Consider the following 23323-nt stretch of genomic DNA (forward strand, 5'->3'; position numbering starts at 1 on the left):
ATGTGGGTGGCGGCGGGGCGTTCGGTTGGCTGACGCAATTTGCTAGAAATGTTTTTGTGTTTGCTTTCGGTGGCGACAAAAATATCCGTACCCACATACCCCTGGATATGGGTAAAGTTTCCAGCCAACTAAGGAAAATTACTCACAGATAAAGTGGCTGCCCAGGGCAGCTGTTTTTCTTGGGAATTAGTCGTGAAAGACGGAGTGTTTCATCAAGGTTACTGAGCGCCCAGGCAATCGCTTTTCAATTTCATTGCGGTGATCCATCAATATATTTGCTTTCAAACAAATATTAAACAATTCGAATAAAGCAGGGCAGAGGTTAAAAAAATCGGGAACAAAGAAATGGGAAACCATTATAAATTAACCCTTGGAATATATTTTTGATGGATGATTTTATTTGGGAAATTACTGACATTTCTTGAGGCGTCACAAGCAGGTGAGGTGTCCTGTGAACAATTGGTTTATCCAGCAAAGTATACAGTTTATTTTGTTTTAAAATATTTTATAAAATTAATATTTACAATTTTTAAGAAATAAAATGTAAATAAGAAAACTTCACATACGATTTTAAAGAATATTTTACATTTAAGACCTCTTCTCCGAAAGTAACCCAAACTTGCGTAACTTTTTAAGCCAACAAATCTGCCTAAATCCACACAAACACTCACAAGGACACACTCTGAACAATGGCCCCATAATGCGGATCCATAATAATTATCATTAACCTGATGGGAGAGACAGTTTTTTGGCTACCGAAAAAGAAGTCATGAAGCCACAGGAATTGCTACATGGGGCGCAAACAAAACAGTTTAATTAAAATTATTATTGTAATTTAATGGAATGTAAGGAATTATTATTTTTATGCCACAACAGGAGCGAAGAGAGTCGAAAACTGGCAGAAGGACCTCCTCCGCACACACATGCACACGGCATAAAAATAAATTACGTTTGTATGAAGATTGGCGCTGGCCCATGCACATCATATATTTTCATTATCAAAACAGAGACAGCAGCGAAGTCGCCGCTCGACGGGTGCGGCGGGGGGCTATATCTCCGATTCGGCGGCAAAAAAATAAAAGGATATACGAAGGAAGGACGAACACAAAATACGAGAAAAAAATCATAAATGAAAATACGAACCAACGCCAGCTGTTTGATGCGATTAGATTGAGGCGAGAGAATAGCAGTTTCCCAGCATCCGTTCAGGCAGAGCGAATTTCCCTTTAGACACGCTCTCCGCAGAGAGACTCTCGCCGGAGAATTTTCCGACTGTGCAGAGCCGAAAGGCTCATATTTTCCAGAGCCCTTCGGGGCGGACTCGGCTCTTTCAGAGCTCGGGCGCTCGTGTTCTCTATTTAAAAGAGAAGTTGCGCACGTTGCGGCAGTCAGTCGAAAATCAGCCAACGTGCGCGTTACATTACGAACCGGATAACCATCGGCGCTGCACCACTCTCGAGTCCCATAGAAAGAAAAAAAAAAACATAAGAAATTGGGTTCAGCCGAAAAAGTGATAATAGAATTCGCGCCCGCAGCTAAATTAAAATTCATCAGAGGTTCCTACAGACGCGACGCGAGTTTCGAAACAAAAAACCCGGAATAAACCGAACAAATTCAAATTGAGAAAACGAATAATCAAACGCAAAACGAATAGGAAAATTTAAAATTTTAAAAATTCAACACCAAAAGTGCTATAAAATGTGCCGGGTGTAAAACGAGAGAGAACATAATTAACTAACGAAAGAAAATTGGGAAAATCTGGCCTGAAGCTGAGGGAGCACAAGCCGAAAATATGTGCGCAGACTTTTCCTTTGCCAGCCAGTGGAATTGATTTTCTTTTCGTTTCTCCCACAATCCCACAACAACTTCCCTCCTCCGCACCTTTTCTGGTCCAAAGAGTTCGAGTGGCCACCATGATCTACTATACGCTCCTACTCCTTCTCGCCCTGCCCTCGGTCCTGGCCCAGGATCAGCAGCAGCAGCAGCACACCACGGAGTCCCTGTCGACCAAGCACCAGCAGCAGTCGCACTCCAATGCCATTATGGGCGAGGCCGGTGTCTCCAACACCCAGTTGATGCAGCCCGCCACTCCGGCAAGGACTCTGCGTCCCCTGAGCTCCGGCTCTGGCGGGGATCAGGCCCTGTACGACGCTCCCGATGACTGTCACTTTATGCCGGCCGCTGGCCTGGACCAGCCGGAGATTGCGCTTACCTGCAACCTGCGGACGGTGAACAGCGAGTTCGACACCACGAACTTTAGCGTGATTCCCGCAGAGCACACCGTGGCCTTGCACATCCTCTGCAACGACGAGATCATGGCCAAGAGCCGGCTGGAGGCCCAGTCCTTTGCCCACTTGGCCAGGCTCCAGCAGCTGTCCATCCAGTACTGCAAGCTGGGACGCCTGGGTCGCCAGGTGCTCGATGGCCTCGAGCAGCTAAAGAATCTCACGCTGCGCACCCACAACATCCTGTGGCCAGCCCTCAACTTTGAGATCGAGGCGGATGCCTTCTCGGTGACCCGGAGGCTGGAGCGGCTTGACCTGAGCTCCAACAATATCTGGTCCCTGCCGGACAACATCTTTTGCACGCTGTCCGAGCTGTCGGCTCTGAACATGAGTGAGAACCGCCTGCAGGATGTCAACGAGCTGGGCTTCCGGGATCGCAGCAAGGAGGCCGCACCGACTGGCTCCACCGAGGCCAGTTCCACAACCGAGTCGGGCAAGAAAGCTGGCAGCAGCAGCAGTAGCTCCAGTAGCTGTTCCCTCGACTTGGAGTACCTGGATGTGAGCCACAATGATTTTGTTGTCCTGCCAGCCAATGGTTTTGGCACTCTGAGGCGCCTGCGAGTCCTGTCGGTGAACAACAATGGCATCTCGATGATAGCCGACAAGGCGCTCAGTGGTTTAAAGAACCTGCAGATCCTGAATTTGAGTTCCAACAAAATCGTGGCCCTGCCCACAGAGCTGTTCGCCGAGCAGGCCAAGGTCATCCAGGAGGTGTACCTGCAAAACAACTCGATTAGTGTCCTGAATCCGCAGCTCTTCTCGAACCTGGACCAGTTGCAGGCTTTAGATCTCTCGATGAACCAGATAACGTCCACGTGGATCGACAAGAACACCTTTGTGGGCCTGATCCGTCTGGTCCTGCTTAACCTGTCACACAACAAGCTGACCAAGCTGGAGCCGGAGATCTTCAGCGACCTGTACACCCTGCAGATCCTGAATCTGCGCCACAACCAGCTGGAGAACATAGCGGCCGACACCTTCGCCCCGATGAACAACCTGCACACGCTGCTGCTGTCCCACAACAAGCTGAAGTACCTGGACGCGTATGCCCTGAACGGGCTGTATGTCCTGTCGCTGCTCTCGCTGGACAACAATGCGCTGATTGGCGTGCATCCGGACGCCTTCCGCAACTGCAGTGCCCTACAGGACCTCAATCTGAATGGCAATCAACTGAAAACGGTGCCCCTGGCCTTGAGGAACATGCGACACCTCAGGACCGTGGATCTGGGCGAGAATATGATTACTGTGATGGAGGACAGTGCCTTCAAGGGGCTGGGAAATCTCTACGGCCTCCGCCTGATTGGCAACTATCTGGAGAATATTACAATGAATACGTTCAGGGATCTGCCCAGCCTGCAGATTCTGAATCTGGCCAGGAATCGCATTGCTGTTGTGGAGCCCGGTGCCTTCGAGATGACCTCAAGCATTCAGGCTATCCGCCTGGATGGCAATGACTTGAACGACATCAATGGACTGTTCAGCAACATGCCTTCCCTGCTCTGGCTGAACATCTCCGACAATCGCCTGGAGAGCTTCGACTATGGCCACGTTCCCGCTACCCTGCAGTGGCTGGATCTGCACAAGAACCGCCTCAGCTCCCTGTCCAATCGCTTCGGCCTGGACGCCGAGCTGAAGCTGCAGACCCTGGACGTGAGTTTCAACCAGATCCAGCGCATAGGGCCCAGCTCCATACCCAACTCCATAGAGCTGCTGTTCCTGAACGACAACCTCATTACGACCGTGGATCCGGACACCTTCATGCACAAGACCAACCTCACGAGGGTGGATCTCTACGCCAATCAGATAACCACGCTGGACATCAAGTCGCTGCGGATCCTGCCCGTGTGGGAGCATCGGCCCCTGCCCGAGTTCTATATCGGCGGCAATCCCTTCACCTGCGACTGCAACATCGACTGGCTGCAGAAGATAAACAATGTGAATCACATCACCTCCCGCCAGTATCCCAGGATCATGGATCTGGAGACCATCTACTGCAAGCTGCTGAACAACAGGGAACGTGCCTACATTCCCCTGATTGAGGCCGAGCCCAAGCACTTCCTGTGCACCTACAAGACCCACTGCTTCGCCGTGTGCCACTGCTGCGAGTTCGATGCCTGCGACTGCGAGATGACCTGCCCCACGAACTGCACCTGCTTCCACGACCAGACCTGGTCCACGAACATTGTGGAGTGCTCTGGGGCCGGCTACTCCGAGATGCCGCGTCGCGTGCCCATGGACACCACCGAGCTGTACATTGATGGCAACAACTTTGTGGAGCTGGCGGGCCACTCCTTCCTGGGCCGCAAGAACCTGGCCGTCCTCTATGCCAACAACTCGAACGTAGCCCACATTTACAACACCACCTTCAGCGGGCTGAAGCGCCTGTTGATCCTGCACCTGGAGGACAACCACATAGTCAGTCTGGAGGGCAACGAGTTCCACAATCTGGAAAACCTGCGGGAGCTGTACTTGCAGTCCAACAGGATAGCCAGCATTGCCAACGGCAGCTTCCAGATGCTGAGGAAGCTGGAGGTCCTGCGACTGGATGGCAACCGTCTGATGCATTTCGAGGTCTGGCAGCTGAGCGCCAATCCTTACCTGGTGGAGATTAGCCTGGCCGACAACCAGTGGAGCTGCGAGTGCGGCTACCTGTCGCGGTTCCGCAACTACCTGGCCCAGAGCTCTGAGAAGATAGTGGATGCCCCGCGTGTGAGCTGCATCTACAACAATGCCACCAGCGTGCTAAGGGAGAAGAACGGCACCAAGTGCACCCTACGCGACGGCGTGGCCCACTATATGCACACCAACGAGATTGAGGGTTTGCTTCCGCTGCTCCTGGTGGCCACCTGTGCCTTTGTGGCCTTCTTTGGCCTGATCTTTGGACTCTTCTGCTACCGCCACGAGCTGAAGATGTGGGCCCACTCCACCAGCTGCCTCATGAACTTCTGCTACAAGACCCCGCGGTTTGTTGACCAGCTGGACAAGGAGCGTCCGAACGACGCCTACTTTGCGTACAGCCTGCAGGATGAGCACTTTGTGAACCAGATCCTGGCACAGACTTTAGAGAACGACATTGGCTACAGGCTGTGCCTTCACTACCGGGATGTGAACACCAATGCCTACATCACGGACGCCCTCATCGAGGCCGCCGAGAGCGCCAAGCAGTTCGTCCTGGTGCTGTCCAAGAACTTCCTGTACAACGAGTGGAGTCGGTTCGAGTACAAGAGCGCCCTCCATGAGCTGGTGAAGCGCAGGAAGCGCGTGGTGTTCATCCTGTACGGGGATTTGCCGCAGCGTGACATCGACATGGACATGGGACACTACCTGCGCACGAGCACCTGCATCGAGTGGGACGACAAAAAGTTCTGGCAGAAGCTGCGCCTCGCCCTGCCCCTGCCCAATGCCCGGAGCAACAACAACAAGCGAGTGGTGGCCGGCTGTCTGTCAGGACGCACTCCCTCCGTGAACATGTACGCCACGAGCCACGAGTATCAGGCCACGAACGGGGGCGTGATTCCGCCGCCCTCGGCCCGCTATGCGGACTGTGGGGGCAACAACTATGCCACGATTAACGAGTGCGGAGCCACCGCTGGACGCGGCTACAAGGCCATTCCCACCTCGGCCTCGGCGGCGGCGGCTGCCTGCAAGTTCAACACCATGAACCAGCTGTCCAAGAAGCAGCAGCGGGAGCTCAGTGTGGCCGGAATGGCCAAGACGCTGGAGCATCAGCACCATCACCACCACGCCTCCGCCATTGGTGGAGGCCACCAGGCCAGCCAGAGGAGGAGCCAGCACGAGTACGCGGTGCCCAGCTACCTGCCCAGTGTGGGCGGCGCAGCGCCCGCCTACGACAGCGTGGACTATGCCAAGCAGCAGCAGATCCGCAACAATGCCAACTGTGAGTGCATCAATCTGGGCAGCGGCACAGGGAAGAGGTCACAGCTGGTGAAGAGCGCCGCCTCCGGGCTGCCCTCCAGCTTCAGCTCGAACTTTGTGGCGCCCGGAGGAGCCGTGGCAGGGGCCTACAACTGCAAGAAGGCCTGCACCTGCAATGGCGATGACGACCTCCTGTGCAGCTGCGGCGGCGGAGGCGGCTCCATCGGGGTCAACCTGCTGGAGAGCGGCACCCAGAGCAGCGTCACCATGAGCAGCAGCAGCAACAACAGCCGCCAGCCGGAGCTCACGCACTACGAGTCCAACTTGAGCCTCAACGACGACGACGAGGACGAGGATCTGGATCAGCAGAAGAACCTGTGGGCGTAACGGGGTTAAGTCCAGGTTCGAGGAGAACGAACAAACCAGCAGGAGACAGACTGCGCAACCAGTGAATTTATAAAACTTAAAAGGAAACTTAAACCCTAAAGCATAAACTATAAATAACTCTAAATTAATGGGAATACGAGGCGTTAGCATACTTTTTGGGATGGTTCAAACAGACTGATACTTTTAGTTCTTTGCATAAATTAAAATTGATAATCCTGTGTAAATACTGCCCAAGGTATCCTTGAGATTTAAATAGTTTAACCCATGTAAAAATTACACGAAACGGTTTTTATATAAGGGCCTGTACATAGTTACGAATATAATAATATATAATAATTTCCTAATTTATTAAATATTACATAAACAGATACTACGTAAGCAAACCATGTTGAATAAAAATAAAAATACGAGAAGAAAAACCAAACAAAACGAGAACAAGAATCCCCAATCATTTGCAACTCTCCACAGACTCCCCAAAAACACCACCACCCGCCATCATCAGATAGCCAGGAAAATTAATTAGCATGTAAGGAAATTGTACGATAAACATCAAACAATGCCAAAGGACGAGCAGAAATTCGCACCCACGGTGACCGCGTGAAAAATAATGCTGCAAACAATAAAAAGTCATAATAATAGCTGCGACGAAACACGAAACACACACTCACACCGAAGGAAGGGAACTCTATATGCATAATAATAATAATATTAATAGCTGACACTCAACGAATTGAAAATAAAATTATAGTAAATCGTACCCACATTCTGACTCGGCTCTGGCAATGCGATAATGATGAGCCGCCGATAAGGCTGCCGTTGATAACAATTAAGCTCCCAAACGAGGACCGATCGGGGAAATATGAATACGGATACAATTCAACGCAGTTTCTGGCTTAATGGTCTCGTATTTTTTCATTTAAATAACACCGCACATGCCACATAAAAAGTAGGGATTTATGGACAGCCTGGAAAGCAATTACAGTTTACAACGACTCTGTCACTATATTTTTTAATACAATCCATAGTTTTGCAACAATAAAATTAGCAAAAAACTTGTATTAATTTCATTAGAATATCATTCTTTTCTTTTGCATTAATTTCCAAAGTAAATTCGATATTTGTGCATTGTAATTATTTATTTGCCGCATCAATTGGTTAAAGAAACTGTCAGGAAATGCGAAATAAAACCAAACAAACAATCAATGGAGGAGCATATTTTCAGGCCGCCTTTTTTTATATTTTTACTCGAAACGTTGTTCGTTGTCCGTTGCCCATACAAAGCATTTAATGAAATTATTTAATGGCATGCCATTAAAAACAACAAAAGAGCAAATAGGAACAACGGCAGTGTATTGATTGAAACGGAAGCAAAAAGGGAACATTATTATTATTTTTTCCATATTTTTTCATTAAGCAAACAATAAACAAAATATACATGAATAAATAATATTTTCGCATGTCTGACTGCGAAATGTACATATATAAATACTTATATAAATGTACACAATAAAACACAAGTTTCATGAATTGAAAACAAGAAAAAATACGCAGATCCCCAGAGAATTTATTAAAAAAATAAAACAAGCAAAAAAAACACCAAAAACAACAGCAAAGCGAATGGCCTAAAACAATTGAGATACTACTAATAAATAATCACTAAGCATTACGAAATATAAACCTCAACAAAAAACGGAACAGGCAGAAATTATAAAATAATATTCAATTTATTTTTTAGTTACTACAATAAGTTTTGTACAGAATAAAGTCCCAGCAAAAAAGTTACTCGCAAAGTTTTAGCTAAATTTAAATAAGCAAGAACATCCGATGGCAATAAATTGCCATTAAAGATAAAATCTCACTTAAAACCAATTAAGCCCAATTTTAAATCTCCATTTTATAGAATTCACACTCAAAACGAAATGAAACCAAATATTACCATTTAAAGTTTGAGCATTTCAAGTCACAATTACCAACTAATTTCCTCAGACACACATTTCATTGCCACTCACTTACCACACACAACGATGTTAGACCAGCGGAAAAGGGTCAGAATACCGATAGATACGGCTAAAATACTTTATAAGATTTTTGTGTTCCTAAATGCCACTTATGCAAATTAATAACAATTTCTATGTATACATAAATATATGCGGAATATTGAACGGAGGCAGAGAGCAGGTCTGTGAAATACATTTCTCATTTGAAATTTTTTGTTTTAAAAATGAACAAGGCCCATTATTTAGTGTGTAAGTGAAGGTTTATTTTAAATAATCGCAAAAACTAACTGAACAAGCGAAGGATAAGCGAGGAAACATGGACTTAATGAAGTCGAAAAAGAAACAAAACAATATGAAAGTCAAGCAACAATAATAAACAAATTTATTTCAAAAATTGAAATGGAAAGAGTGTTGTTATTTCAAGAATGGGTAACTGAGGGAGACTTGAATTATAATTTGATAAATATTTTAGTTATTTCAGTAATTAATCCAAATTTATTGAGACATTTTTCAATGTTTCAGCTAAGCTCCCTGCTGCTCTTTGTGGCTTTAATTCACGTCACAAACATTCGAGCCAAATCTTTTGTTTAGCTTAATTCCCACAATAAATCATATATTGGTAAGTGAGCTGGTCATCAGTGCTAAAATAATAATAAACCCCCCGATAAATGAATCCCCGAGCACAAATAAAGTCTGCTCTCTGTCTGCGACTCGCTTTTGTGTCTGGGACTGTGTGGCGAGTGTGTTTGAATGCACTTCGAGTGCATTTCGCGTGCCACTTGATGCAACCGCAAGCAATTCATATTCATATGAAAAGTGCTCAACAAACGCACAAATACACCAAGGAAAATTCAAGGAAATAGTTTTTATTATTGATTAAAATAAGCTTGAAATTATATAAAGCGCTTTTTATATGATAATTCATTTATTTTGGGAAAATCTAAGCTTGAAATAGACGCAAACTTCTGATTAAAAATACAATTCTTTAAAGGGTTTAAATATATATTTGTATTCAAATGTATTTTAAATAATCCTAGACATTTTTTCCTGTGCAACAACACGCATTACGCAATGCCATTCCCCTTTTTTCCCCCTCCTTTCGCCAGGCACTTGGCTCCTGTTCCTGTTCCTGTTTATCCTTCCTGTCCAGTCGAGGTGTCGGCACGCACTTTTACATTGAGTGGACGGTAAAGTGGAGACGGGAACAGGGACAGGGGACTGTGACCACACCCATTTTGGCCTGGCTGGCGTTATCCTCGCAACAGGATAACATGCACTATGCATGCAGCTCAGTGCGGGATTAAGAGACACACACACAAAATTTAATTTCACATAATTGCTTTTTCCAAAGTCCATTTAAATTATAATGCCTGCAAGGGGGGCAAAGAGGCGGCCTTATAAAGGGGGGTTGGAGCCTGGCACTGATGCATATTTATGGCATACGCAGACAGTCGTCGATGAATTGGTATTCCTTTGATTTGTTGCTCCTGCATTCCTCGAATGCAGCCAGCGCCATTGCAGTTGCAATTAGACAGAATTTTCCATCATCGACCATAATTCACAGAGCTGGACGACATATTTTTTGCGCAGTTGATTTTTTGCCCAGCAGCAGCAGCAGCAGCAGCTCTGTGTTTGTGTTACAGTTCAGTTTATTAATGCAATGCAATTAGTGAAAATTTGTCAGTTAATGGCAGCCAACAGCAACCAAATAAATAATCCCGCCCGCCCGCCGTTTCAATTTTAATGCGTTTTAGCCATAAATAATAAAGCACACAAACAAACAAACAAACACGCAGGAGATAGCGAACAAATTAATGCATTTTCTATGGCAAAAAGCTCATTAATAAATTGCCAAAATTAAAAGCTTTTTATTTTACCAGCAGAGAAATGCTAAATACATTATGTGGGTGACACAAATTAAGCCAACTAAACAATGGATGTTTTAAGGAAGGAGAAACTACAAACCAAACTAAAATAATTACAATTTCAGTTGAACAATCTCTTCACTGGCTGCAAAAACATATTTGTGGCAAAGGCTTCAAATGAAAAAGGATGCTGAAGAAGGCCTGGGAAGTCCCAAAACTAAATCCTAATGAAATGCAAAATGATAAATTCCAGTGGATTTGACTTATAAAAAGACAAAGAAATTGAAGTAAAACAAATACTTGCATGGTTAATTGAATTAAAATTATTTGTTTAGCTTGAAACCTCTTTCTTTTACCAAAAACAAACACATTCTCTGAGCAAGTTTATGCCATAATTGCCTGCTTTATTTCTAATTAATTTAGAGGACATCCTGCATACCTGCAAATACTCATCAGCCAAACTACTGTCACTTAATTATTTTGGTCTACTTCAAAACAGCACTCAAACAACATTGTCCGCTCCTGGCTCCTACACTCTGAGGTGCAAAAGTCATTCATTAATTTGATTTGAATCTTCAGCCCGAGCTTGGCAATCTGATGAGGTCACAATGAGGCAAAAACAAAAGTGAGGAGTGTCCTGTTCGCAATTCCCCAAGATCCTTCTGGCGTTCTAGCACAGTTTTGCCTTCGTTTTACCACTAAACAATATATATATATAGTGTATAGTATAGTATAAATCCAAAAGAGAGAGAGAGAGCTGGGCATAATTATGTCATGTGCTTATGTTTTATGCTTGCGTTTGCTTAATTGTGAATTATAACCTCATAATTTAGGCCGAGATAAAGGTGGGGAGTGGTTGGGTTAACAGCCTTTTAATACTCCCACCCGGCGAGGCTATATATCAGCTGCCACGCCCACACCCACAATCACACCCACACCCCCTCTTGACGCTCAAGGTCCTTTTGTGTTCTCAATAAAAATCTCATTCGCTGACGCATAACTTTTACTTTTAATTAGTTGTATTATCTCCCTTGTCGGTTGCTAATTGCTTTATTGCTCGACTTGTCCTCCATTTTCTTCGAATTTCCCAGCTCCCAGCTTTCGATATCAGTTGAGTTTCGTTTTGTTTTCCTTCCCATCGCGTCCTGTCGCTTAATTTGAAATCTTTTTGTCGCAGTTTTATCAGCGGCCCCCTTTGGGGCGCCCGCTTCGGTGTCCTTGCGGACAGTTATTGATTTTTAGTCGTCTTGGCTTTGGCTTTGGCTTTTTGGCTGCAAACTGAAAACCAGAATCTGCTGCCATCAAGTCAAGTCAGCTGCTGGCAATTCATAATAGCCCCGAACATTCGCCTGACCTACATACTCGATGGCCATGTGTCTGTCTCCGACTGCTATCGGTTGTTCTCCTTGCGCAAAGGGCGGCAATAAGGGGTTAAGGGTATAGGGAGTAGGGAGAGGGGCGATGGGTAATGGGAGTTAAGAGTTGGAAGCTCGACTTCAAGTCTGGCTATGTCAGAACAATGCGAAAATGGAGGGTACATATTCCAGCAAATAAAAGAAAAGTACAGAACGCTTTGCAATGCTCTTTAAAAAATATGGAAACTGATTTTTGAGGCAACAACAGAACATAGTTCATGGTGATAAATTAACGAGTTTTATGTAAGATACATCGATAGTATCTCTCAGATACATTGTATACTCTTCAGCTTTAAACTCAGTTATATTAAATTTTTCTTGAAAAATTTAAAACCTCATGCTCCTCCACCTTCTTAGGTAACTCTTCCGTTCGCCTTTCACTAAATTAAGCCCCAACCATATGCATTAAGGCCTCTCTTAGCTCCTTGCCAGCTTCGAGAACACGACCCACATGCCATTCAGTGGCGATTAGAACCCTTTTGTGTCTTTGGGTATATTAACTAAAATATACATTTTTGTGGCTAGGGATCGGGGGGACCCATCCGGAGTGTCTGTATCCGTATCCGTATCCTTGTCTCAATGCTGTCATCGTCTTGGCCCGCGTCTCGTATTTTATTTTATCACCAATATTGCCCCCATTTCGGGGGAAAAAAGAAAGTAGAAAGATTTTCGAAAGCAATTTCTTCCCTCGCTTTTCGGTTGTCGCTTTTAGGTTTTAGTTTTTCCATGTCTCGGGCATCCGTTTCTCTGTTTGTCTCTTTGTTTGTTTGTCCGTCTGTTTGCCAGTTTGTTGTTTGTCTGTTTGCTTTGCTTTGCGTATGAGTGCGTTGTTGTCCTCAGCCACGCCCACATGCGATGGGCGGAAGTGGGCAGGAGCAGGGGGGCAGCAGCAGTGGCAGTCGACAGGAAGAAGCAGCAGCGGGGCAGCGTACTCTCATTTCATTCACGAGCAATTTATTCGTCCATTAGAGCAAGGACGAGTGGAGCAGGACATGAGAGCCGGCCGCTGCTCGCCCTTCTAGGATTTCATCTCTGCTTGAGTGTGTGTAAAAGTACAGTGGGGGATATGAAAGGTAATGATCTAGGGAAAATGGTTTAAGGTATACAATTAATTCTGAAACTAATTGTATTTATTTATTTATTAAATTAAATTCCAAACTAAATTTTTATGCAATGAATTTTTATTTAATTTTATTTGCAACCTATTTTCTTGACCTTAACTGTTGGTGTGTGTGTGAGCCAGTGAGTTTGTTTTGCTTTTATTTATTCTCTGTTGTTGCTTGTCCGTTGTCTTGTGTCCTCTTTGTTTCGCTTAAGTGTGTGTTAGGATTTCCCAGGTCCACTTACTCGCCCCCCACTCCTGCTCTTTGGGTATTACTTTACATGTGTGTGTGTGTGTGTGTCTGTGGGTGTGTTTCGTGTGTCGTTGTGTAGTGTCTAAATAAGTTGAGAGTCAACTTACAAAGTAAACCAAAGATTCTTAATTGGAATTTTACAAATTCGTTGGTTCGTTCGTCCTGCTTGGCTCTCTCTGTGTTGCTCAAATAACTTATCTGTCGCAGGCATAGTTGCATAAATGAAAACTGAAGTCAGGAAAATGCGAAAAAATAATAATCATAAAACAACAAACAAAGTAAAGGAAAGTAAAACTTAAATATGTAACTTGTACTTGCTTTCGACGTCGCCATCGCCTGTCTCTTTCGCTTGAAGGACTCGTCGTCCCCTTGGGGGATAAGTGAAAAATTCCTCAAGGATTACAAATTCGCAGCATCTTTTGCAGTTTTTGTCTAATTTCCACAAAGGGGACGCCGCCCAGAACGGGGTGGAATTTTAAGTCTTCAAGGGTAGTTTTCCGTGCCATTCTATGTCCCCCGGATTGACTTGGATTTACACCAACAGAATGCAAGAAATAAAAAATAAAGAAATAAGGCAGCAAATAGAAGCCAGGGGAAGCGGAGGAGACGAAGATGAAAATGTGTGACAGCTGAGGAACTCTATACAGGGATTCTGATTGATTGAAGGACTGCCAGGGACTAAGCTCCTTGCCGCCTCTGTGTCGGTTCACAAATAGATTAGAAAAGGTTATTTGCATGAAATTTGATTAGGGTAGGTCAAAGAAACTAATCTGATTAGGATTGAGCCACGAGCGGAGCATTTGACGCATTTCAGGAGCTTTCTTTCATTTGAGATTGTAAGGATATACATATGTCGGATGCGGAGATGTCTGGAAAAAGAGGGGAAATTTGTCAAGACAAGCTTATCGGTTATATCTCAAGGTGAAGCTATAATTGGAGGGAAGACTGTAGAATTATGACATCGTAAATCTTAAATAATTCACTTGCAAAGGTTTTTTTTTATGGGAAAAATGTAATTAAAGAAGTTAAAATGTAAAATTATTATTTTAAAATTGTATTTAGGTCATTAGAAATTTTGCTTCATTTTAATGCAAATTTAAAACTAATCTTAAATATATTTAAAAACTTATTTAAGCTAAAATCCACAGAAATAACCTATTTTAAATCTTATTTAATAAAAGCTTACTTATTCTTTTAAAAATAAAACCTCTACTTTAAGTTTTCCTTTTAAATAGTCAAAAAAAATATTTTAAATTAAATATTACACCCCTCCAAATATCACTATTGGCCCCCATTTCGGTTTATCTTTTCATGCGGCTCTCAAAAAACCTTTAAAAATTTCAATATATCATCCGAAGATCAATCACCGCTGATGTCAGGCAATTACTTCCAAATCATTTAAGACAAACTCTTCTGAACCCCAATCCGCCATAGTCCCCATCCACCCTCTACCCCAATACTTAAGTCATTAGCAATCTTAGCCACCACCCTCATAAATATGGGATAGAAAAGATGAGGAAAAATAATCCAGCAACTGTCATATATTTTATGATTCATTTAGCCCCCATTCCCGAGTTAAGCAGGAGCCGCCACAGCAATTTGATTTAATTAATTTTTAATTCATTTTTATTTAATTTTTTCGTTCTTCTCTTTTTTTTAATGCCTGTTTTCCCAACTTGTATGCAAAGCAACCGCAGCCAGGAGGCGGAGAGAGAGAGAGCCCAGGCCGGAACCCATCAAAATCAAAGCGTTTTTCAACCCGTAGAATTTTCCAAAATGAAAAACCGAACTCTGGATCATCCATCATCATTGCCAACAGCATTCCCCCCCGCAACTGTCTGCTGCATATAATTTAAACAGGGCGGAGGGGGGAATATATATATACACAATATATATATTTATTGTCAAATGTCACAAACACGGCGGCTTCAGGGGTTGGGCCGCAATTCATTTTTTAAAAATTTATATCAATTTATAATTTTTTTCCCTCCCTATTGTAGGCTTGATTAGGTAAGGGAGTCGCACTCCTCCCCTTTGCTCGCCATTCGGGTCTTGGGTTTCCCCCTTTTGGCAAAGAGTTGAAATTTGAGTTCTTGATTAATTGTAGTCTTGGGCCTTACAGCGTCGGGTCTCCCATAAATTCGTGTGTGTATGTGGTGTGTGTGTGTGTGTGAGTGTACCCTTAACCCACTGCTGCCAGCGAGAGGCCAAAAGGATAATGATGCTGGGATATTGTGGCGGCAAGTCGAAGGACTCGCGTTAATTGCCGGGCTCTTCTCCTCTTCTCATGGCCCAGTGAGCGCACGAGTTATGAAACTGGCATTAAAACTGAATGAATGTTGCCAGTTGGCTGTTGCCTGTTGGCTGCTGGCTGGCAGGATGCAGGACTCGAGACCCTCGCAAAACAACATTGTCCTTGCTGGCACCGCTCTGATTACGTACTATGCGATTATGATTCTGTAGAAAGGATTAGGTGCATATTACGTTGGAGTAGCTAGAAGCAAACGAACCGCGAAACCTCGAGACAGAGTTGGGTGGGGTCGGGCGTGGGAGTAGGAGGGAGGATTAGAGCCAGGATATATAAGGCAAGAAAGGCCAAAGTTGCTCCAGAGACGGTGGATTGAAGGGCTTGAGCAGTGGCAGAACATCTATAGTAAAACAGCAGTGACTTATGTTTTATGTATATTAAAAAGGGATTAAATATTTAAATATATTTTATATATTTTAAATATAAGTATTTAACCCTTCGGAATTTCTTTCCTTTTCATAAAACCCCCTTCGGTCCCCACCTCTGCCTCAACAGCAGAGAACATGAGACATCTGTTCTGTCAGAGATTTGCTGTACAACAATTTTCCAGTAATTATTGCCCGTGTATAATCTTTATTATTGCTGTTCCTTGTTGTGTCCGCCTCCCCCTTCCATTTTGGGTCCAACTTTCCTGCCCACTCCCTCCCCCCGATGATGGAACGCTCCATTAAGCTGTTAACAATAACATTTTTTGCGGGCAGAGAGACTATACACAGGATTTTCGTCTAAATTTTGTCAACTTTTGCTGGATTTCTTGACACTCAAAATCAGGACTCAATCTGGCGTAAAAGCTCAGGAAATTTTCTGCGATAAGCGGACTAAGTATAGGTCTAAAAATAAGGAAAGAAAAATTCTTTGGGGAAGGCAAGAAGGTCTTTAATTCAAACTAAGCCTTATTTGAAATGGGAGAAGTTTTGTGGGATTTGTGGAGGAATTATTTAAGATAATATTTTAAAGGGAAATGATTAAGAAAAGGAATTTCAAATACCTAAGCTGATGGCAGATAAAATATCATTTCCTGTTCGCACTTCCTTTTTATGGTAAGACCACCAAGTGGCATGTTTTAGTTACTACAAATTAACGATCATTTCGGCTATATATATTTCCCAACCTCTACCAGCTGTGCATAACTAAATACCCATTCCTTTCCCTTCGGAATGCTTTGCACGCACTCTTTAATTCTATTTTTTAATAGTCGCCGACCGCCCGCATTGCTCTATAAATTTAGGGAGACAAAGGGAATTTAGGAAATATCTCACGCAACAATGAATTCAATTAACCAAAGAAGACTGCAATTTAAGATTTCACACAAGGAATGAATCGTTATAACACCTTTTTCAGAAACAATGCAAACCGCATTGAGGGAAACTCATGAAAACAATAAATTATGCACGCAAGGATCTTTCAGCGAGCGGCCCCAGAAAGTTGTAAAGCGTAACAAATTAAATAACATCTATGGATAGATATTCCTTCGAGATATCACCGATGTTGCGGTATTGCTTTCGTTTTCATTTTCGATTTCAGTTTCTACCTGCGAGCCTGAGGAACCCAGCTCAAATGTCAGGGACGTCGGCGCTCGTCATTGTCCAGACATTGATGGTGGTCTGTCCCCGTCCATTGGCTTCCACATCCACATCCACATCCCGCACACTTGCCGCCGAAGGGCTCCCGGGCATAATTTGTAATGTCCGACACGTCAGGGGTCCGCGGATCAGGAGGAGGGTTTTCGGTTAGGAGCTGGAGTGCGGTTCGCGGCGCAGACCTTGCAGGTGCACTGAGGCCGAGCTCTGAAACAGGTCTCAAACGCAAACCAAAACCACACGTGGAGAAATTCAATTTCATGGCCTAAACAGAAATTTAAATTGAAATATAATATTTGTAAATTAAATAAGCTCCTTTAAATAATAAGAAAAGCAGGGTAACATATTTTAAATTTTTTTTTAAATTGGATCACACTGCCTCCCGGAATTAAACGCCTTTTTGGCGTGAACAACTTGCATGTTTATAAAAATGTATTTATTTTGTTCATAAATAATACAAAACCTAAAAAAAAAAACCTAAATTATATTTAAAAATTCTTTAAATATTTTTCTATCCTTACAAAATTTTCCTGCATTTTCTCTGACTGCTTTTCCCAAGTTGAACTCACGCACTTTCCAGGGATTCGACACAGGAAGCAGCGCAGCGCTAGTTGAATATCAAATGAGCCAAGGGACAGGGCATGGGGGTGGCTACTCTTTTGAGGGGCGGCAAGTGTAGCCAAGTCTCGGTCTCATTATGTAATAAAAAGGCGTAGCATTTTCAGTTTTCTGGCAGAGCATGTGTGCAAGCATTTACAAGCTTTTTATTAAATTAAAGTGTGTAATAAGGCGCCTATGAACTTGGGACACGCATATCTGAGCCCCCTCAATTGGCCAGAGTTCTGAGGTGGTTTTTTCCCCCATAATCCAGTCTTATCGGCTACGTTCCAAGGAAGAAGTCGTTATGGAAAAAATGTCGTAGTAATTATGACGTTGGGTTTATGGAAATTTCCTTTTTCGTTTTGTATTTTTTGTCGAGTCAAAGGGAGGAGCCCCATCCTTGGATGGTAGAAACTCATTTTGAAAGCGTTTTCATTTTAAAGTTTATACGAAGGGAAGGTGTTGGAAAAAGGGATTTAAGAAATTTTAGAATTAAATTAAAACGGTTAAAGTTAAAGTGTTTTAATTATTACATATATTAATACAATTCCTCAATATTTTTCTAATTTCTAGAGATTTTGTAAACTTTAGATTATGATATTTTGGCCTTAAAAATATTTTAAATGTTTTCTAGACTCTAACAAAGAGATTACAAAATGATTAAATAATTAACTTAAACATTCCCCGCATAAACTTATGAATTGAAAATTCTCTTAGAACTTTTTAACGATCGAAAATAATGCGTGTGTGGCTGCCTTTGCTGTGTGTATGTATAATCATAAAAGGTAATAAGAGTAGCGCCCCCAACGTTATCATTATCTTAGCTGGGAATTACCTACACCTCCGCCTCCCTCGCCGTCACATTATCATTAACTAGAGCAGGCGGCATTAGAATAGACCGAACGTAACCCAAATTATCTGCCACCAATGTCAGTCACCATATAAATTCTCCACGCCCATTGCATCAATGCCAACTGGCTGACTTGACTGACACATTACTTAACTTCCGCTTCCGCCTGGCATACCCACACATACAATTCAAATAGAATATACTGCTGATGCGGTCATAAAAGTAGTTCAGGTTCAAATTTTATGGTTTTTTGGCTTGTTTATAATATTTTTAAATATTAATTTGTCAAAAAAAAAAAAATCATATAAAAGTATGAATAAATATTCATTGAAGAATTCGAATATTTCCGGTTTTCTTGAAGGGTATTCAAGATTTTAGTCATATATATTCTTGATCAGCATCAACAGGCAAGTCTTTTTAGACATATCCGGAGGAAAACCATTCTCAAAAATTGGAAAAAAAAAAGGTTAATTTCCTAAATAAATGTGACGGATTTTACATTCTTAATGTATTATAAACATTACTATATTATTAAATTTATAATTAACATTGCTATTTCTATCCCCTCAACTGTATTTATGTAGATAATTTCACAGTTCTTTGGCCAGGGACCGTAGAACACGCACTTCTCGCATCCATTTTGGGCTGGTGAAGCGAGTGCCAAGGCGCCAAATGTCAGAGAAATTAAATTTAAACGCAACGCAACGCAACAATCCATCATCTGGTAATTACTGCGTCAACACGCCACGCACACACACACACAGAGAGATGCAGACACAGACACAGACAAATGGAAAGGAGGCCGTCAAGTCCTAACCCGCCCACTCTCTCATCCTGGTAGAAGGGGGCGGGATGATAATGACTTGACTTGTCATAGCTTCCGCCAAATTAAAGGGATTTCTGCATTGGGACTTTGGCAAAGGGGATTAGGACCATCCAATAGAAATCCTAGATAATAAAGATAATGCTCAATAATCCTTAATTCTGTAAGTAAAAATATAAAAGAAACAAGAAAGGAAGCTAACTTCGGCACGCCGAAATTTGTATACCCTTGCAGATATTATTTCATTACATTTTACCTATACTTATTATGTTTACAGTTTGACAATTACAGTTTTACATTCACACCTTTAAATTTTCTCTACATCTACCGATCGCTCCTATGGCAGCTATATGATATAGTTGTCCGATTTTCATAAAATTTATACAAAATTTCTAAACTAATAAAATAAGCTTATATCTCAGAGTAGATAAAAATAGGTTGAAAAACAACAAAGTTATAATTTTTTTCCTATTCATTTTCCGATCGTTCCTATGGCAGCTATAAGATATAGTCGTCCGATTTTCATAAAATTTTTAAGTAAGCAGTTTTGTTAGTTTTTGTGCATGAAATTCAATTTGGAAAGCTGTTCTGAGTTGCCCTTTCTAAGCTTAACAAAACTGCATACTCAGTTTTGCTAAAATACTTACCTATAAAAATGTGAACCACACAAGTCCTAGTATCCTTATACCCCTGTAGGGTATTTTATTTCCAGTCCGAAGCTCATTACGCATAGAAGGAGTCATTTCCGCCCCTATAAACCATATATATTCTTGATCAGCATTAACAGGCGCATCTTTCTGGCCATGTCCGGCAAAAAAATTTTTTTATAAATTTTTTCTAAATTTTATAAGGGGTTACATCATTAAAATTCTCAAAATTTGATAAAATGTTCAATTTCTAACTAAGTATGCAGATTTGTTAACCTTATAAAAACTAACATACCACCGCTTTCCGAATGCAAATTAAGGCATTTTTGACAGAGTTATGCCTTTTTTAGTTTTTAATTTGCTATTTTTCTCATTTCAATTACCGACTTTCCATCGTCATTGCCATCGCCATCGCTCATCAGTACCACCCACCCCGACCAAAAACCAAGGGAAAGGACCAACGACACAGCGATCCGCGAAGCACAAGTTCATCCTAGTCATTATTGTAATTGTTGATTGAGGATCATCGGATCGGCAGAGGTGAAGCTGGAGGAGCAAGCAGCTGGGATGGCGGAGCTCAAGCGAATGTGCAGTGGTCGGATCTTGGCTCCGGGCTAGCTGAAGCCCAGCAGGCGTAAAGTATTGGAATATTTATAACTACATTTTAAATGTGTAAATGTAATTGATGGTACAAACAAATTTGAATCAATAAAATAAGGGAAATCAATGTGAAATTAAATTTTGTTTCTAAATTTCTAAAAGTTTTCCTGAATTTTTAAAATTTTTTCTAATGTTTTAACATTTTTTTAGATTTACAAATTTTTTTTTTAATTTTAAAAATTTTTTTAAATATTTTAACTGCCAAATTTGAATTTAACTGCCAAATTTGAATTTGAATTTAACGACGATCAGTTTCAGTGTGCCCAGGTGCAGTTGTAAAATAAAACCTAAATTTGGATTCAAAAGGTTTGAGTCTCCGCTTACGTGCGCCGGCTCTTAAATTTCTAAAAGTTTTCCTGAATTTTTAAAATTTTTTCTAATGTTCTAACATTTTTTTAGATTTACAAATTTTTTTTTTAATTTTTAAAATTTTTTTAAATATTTTAACTGCCAAATTTGAATTTAACTGCCAAATTTGAATTTGAATTTAACGACGATCAGTTTCAGTGTGCCCAGGTGCAGTTGTAAAATAAAACCTAAATTTGGATTCAAAAGGTTTGAGTCTCCGCTTACGTGCGCCGGCTCTTAAATGGTTCGAAACTTGGACTTTTTATAACAGTTTATACCAGTTTTCAGTTGCTTGCTGCTGATTTCTGTTCGCCTGTTACCCCAATTTGGGAAACGGGCAATTTGCATGGAAATGTTCGGAAATTTGGATTGGCTGCTGTAGGGATGTTGTTGTAAAAAGGTTGTTGTTGCCATCAAGCTGTTGTTGTCGTCAACAAATAGGTATAAATGCATAAAATGAAATATAACAGTTTATACCAATTATTATTTTTGCCCAAAAGTTTTTATAACAGTTTATACCAGTTTTCAGTTGCTTGCTGCTGATTTCTGTTCGCCTGTTACCCCAGTTTGGGCAACGGCCAAATTGGATGGAAATCACTTGCATGACTGATGCTCATCTGCATCAGTGATGCTCATCTGCATCAGTGATGCTCATCTGGCTATATTTCAATATTGGAGGGCAATAAAATCGGGCTTAATGGCAGTGATGCGCATGTGCATCAGTGATGCTCATCTAGCTATTTTTTTGCATTATTGGTAGAAAATTGCATCTCACTAGCTGCCAGTGATGAGCATCACTGATGGAAGTGAGCATCACTGATGGAAGTGAGCATCACTGATGGAAGTGAGCATCACTGATGGAAGTGAGCATCACTGATGGAAGTGAGCATCACTGATGGAAATGACCATCACTGATGGAAGTGAGCATCACTGATGGAAGTGAGCATCACTGATGGAAGTGAGCATCACTGATGGAAGTGAGCATCACTGATGGAAGTGAGCATCACTGATGGAAGTGAGCATCACTGATGGAAGTGAGCATCACTGATGGAAGTGAGCATCACTGATGGAAGTGAGCATCACTGATGGAAGTGAGCATCACTGATGGAAGTGAGCATCACTGATGGAAGTGAGCATCACTGATGCAAGTAGCAAAACCTGGGCACACTGAAACTGATCGTCGTTAAATTCAAATTCAAATTTGGCAGTTAAATTCAAATTCAAATTTGGCAGTTAAATTCAAATTCAAATTTGGCAGTTAAAATATTTAAAAAAATTTTAAAAATTAAAAAAAAAATTTGTAAATCTAAAAAAAAATTTAAAATATTAGAAAAAAATTTTAAAAATTCAGGAAAACTTTTAGAAATTTAGAAACAAAATTTAAAAATTCAGAAAATTATGTTAAAAATTAAAAAAAAAAATTGCATTTGGCTTTCAACAGATTTTTCCCAAAACAATCCCAAGGCCCCCAAATAAATGCCGCTTAAACCACACAATTTCACATTGATTTCCCTTTTTTTATTGATTCAAATTTGTTTGTACCATCAATTACATTTACACATTTAAAATGTAGTTATAAATATTCCAATACTTTACGCCTGCTGGGCTTCAGCTAGCCCGGAGCCAAGATCCGACCACTGCCATTCGCTTGAGCTCCGCCATCCCAGCTGCTTGCTCCTCCAGCTTCACCACTGCCGATCCGATGATCATCAATCAACAATTACAATAATGACTAGGATGAACTTGTGCTTCGCGGATCGCTGTGTCGTTGGTCCTTTCCCTTGGTTTTTGGCCGGGGTGGGTGGTACTGATGAGCGATGGCGATGGCAATGACGATGGAAAGTCGGTAATTGAAATGAGAAAAATAGCAAATTAAAAACTAAAAAGGCATAACTCTGTCAAAAATACCTTAATTTGCATTCGGAAAGCGGTGTTATGTTAGTTTCTATAAGGTTAACAAATCTGCATACTTAGTTAGAAATTGAACATTTTATCAAATTTTGAGAATTTTAATGATGTAACCCCTTATAAAATTTTGAAAAAATTGATAAAAAATTTTTTTTGCCGGACATGGCCAGAAAGATGCGCCTGTTAATGCTGATCAAGAATATATATGGTTTATAGGGTCGGAAATGACTCCTTCTATGCGTAATGAGCTGGAATAATATAAAATGGCTATATCTCAAAAATGATACAAAAATATTGAAAAACAGCCAAGTTATAATTTTTTTTTCTAAAAATTTATCGAACATTTGTATGGCAGCTATATGATATAGTCGTCCGATCCGGCCCGTTCCGACATATATAGCAGTGAGAGTATATAGAAG

The 23323-nt window shown here is 41.9% G+C and overlaps 1 protein-coding gene across 1 annotated transcript; it reads left to right on the top strand.

The window, feature by feature from the left end:
* Positions 1 to 1406: 1406 nt before the first annotated feature.
* On the top strand, positions 1407 to 8903 carry Toll-6 (Toll-like receptor 6). The gene has a single exon (XM_017178763.3). It carries the CDS (start codon positions 1914 to 1916, stop codon positions 6546 to 6548), a length of 4635 nt encoding a protein of 1544 aa, XP_017034252.1. The 5' UTR covers positions 1407 to 1913; the 3' UTR covers positions 6549 to 8903.
* Positions 8904 to 23323: the final 14420 nt, after the last annotated feature.

This window comes from Drosophila kikkawai, chromosome 3L, assembly GCF_030179895.1.
Source record: "Drosophila kikkawai strain 14028-0561.14 chromosome 3L, DkikHiC1v2, whole genome shotgun sequence".
Classification (NCBI taxonomy): Eukaryota; Metazoa; Arthropoda; class Insecta; order Diptera; family Drosophilidae; genus Drosophila; species Drosophila kikkawai.

Coding starts and splice junctions, on each gene's coding strand:
- Toll-6 (XM_017178763.3), top strand. CDS start 1,914: ATGATCTACTATACGCTCCTACTCCTTCTCGCCCTGCCCTCGGTCCTG.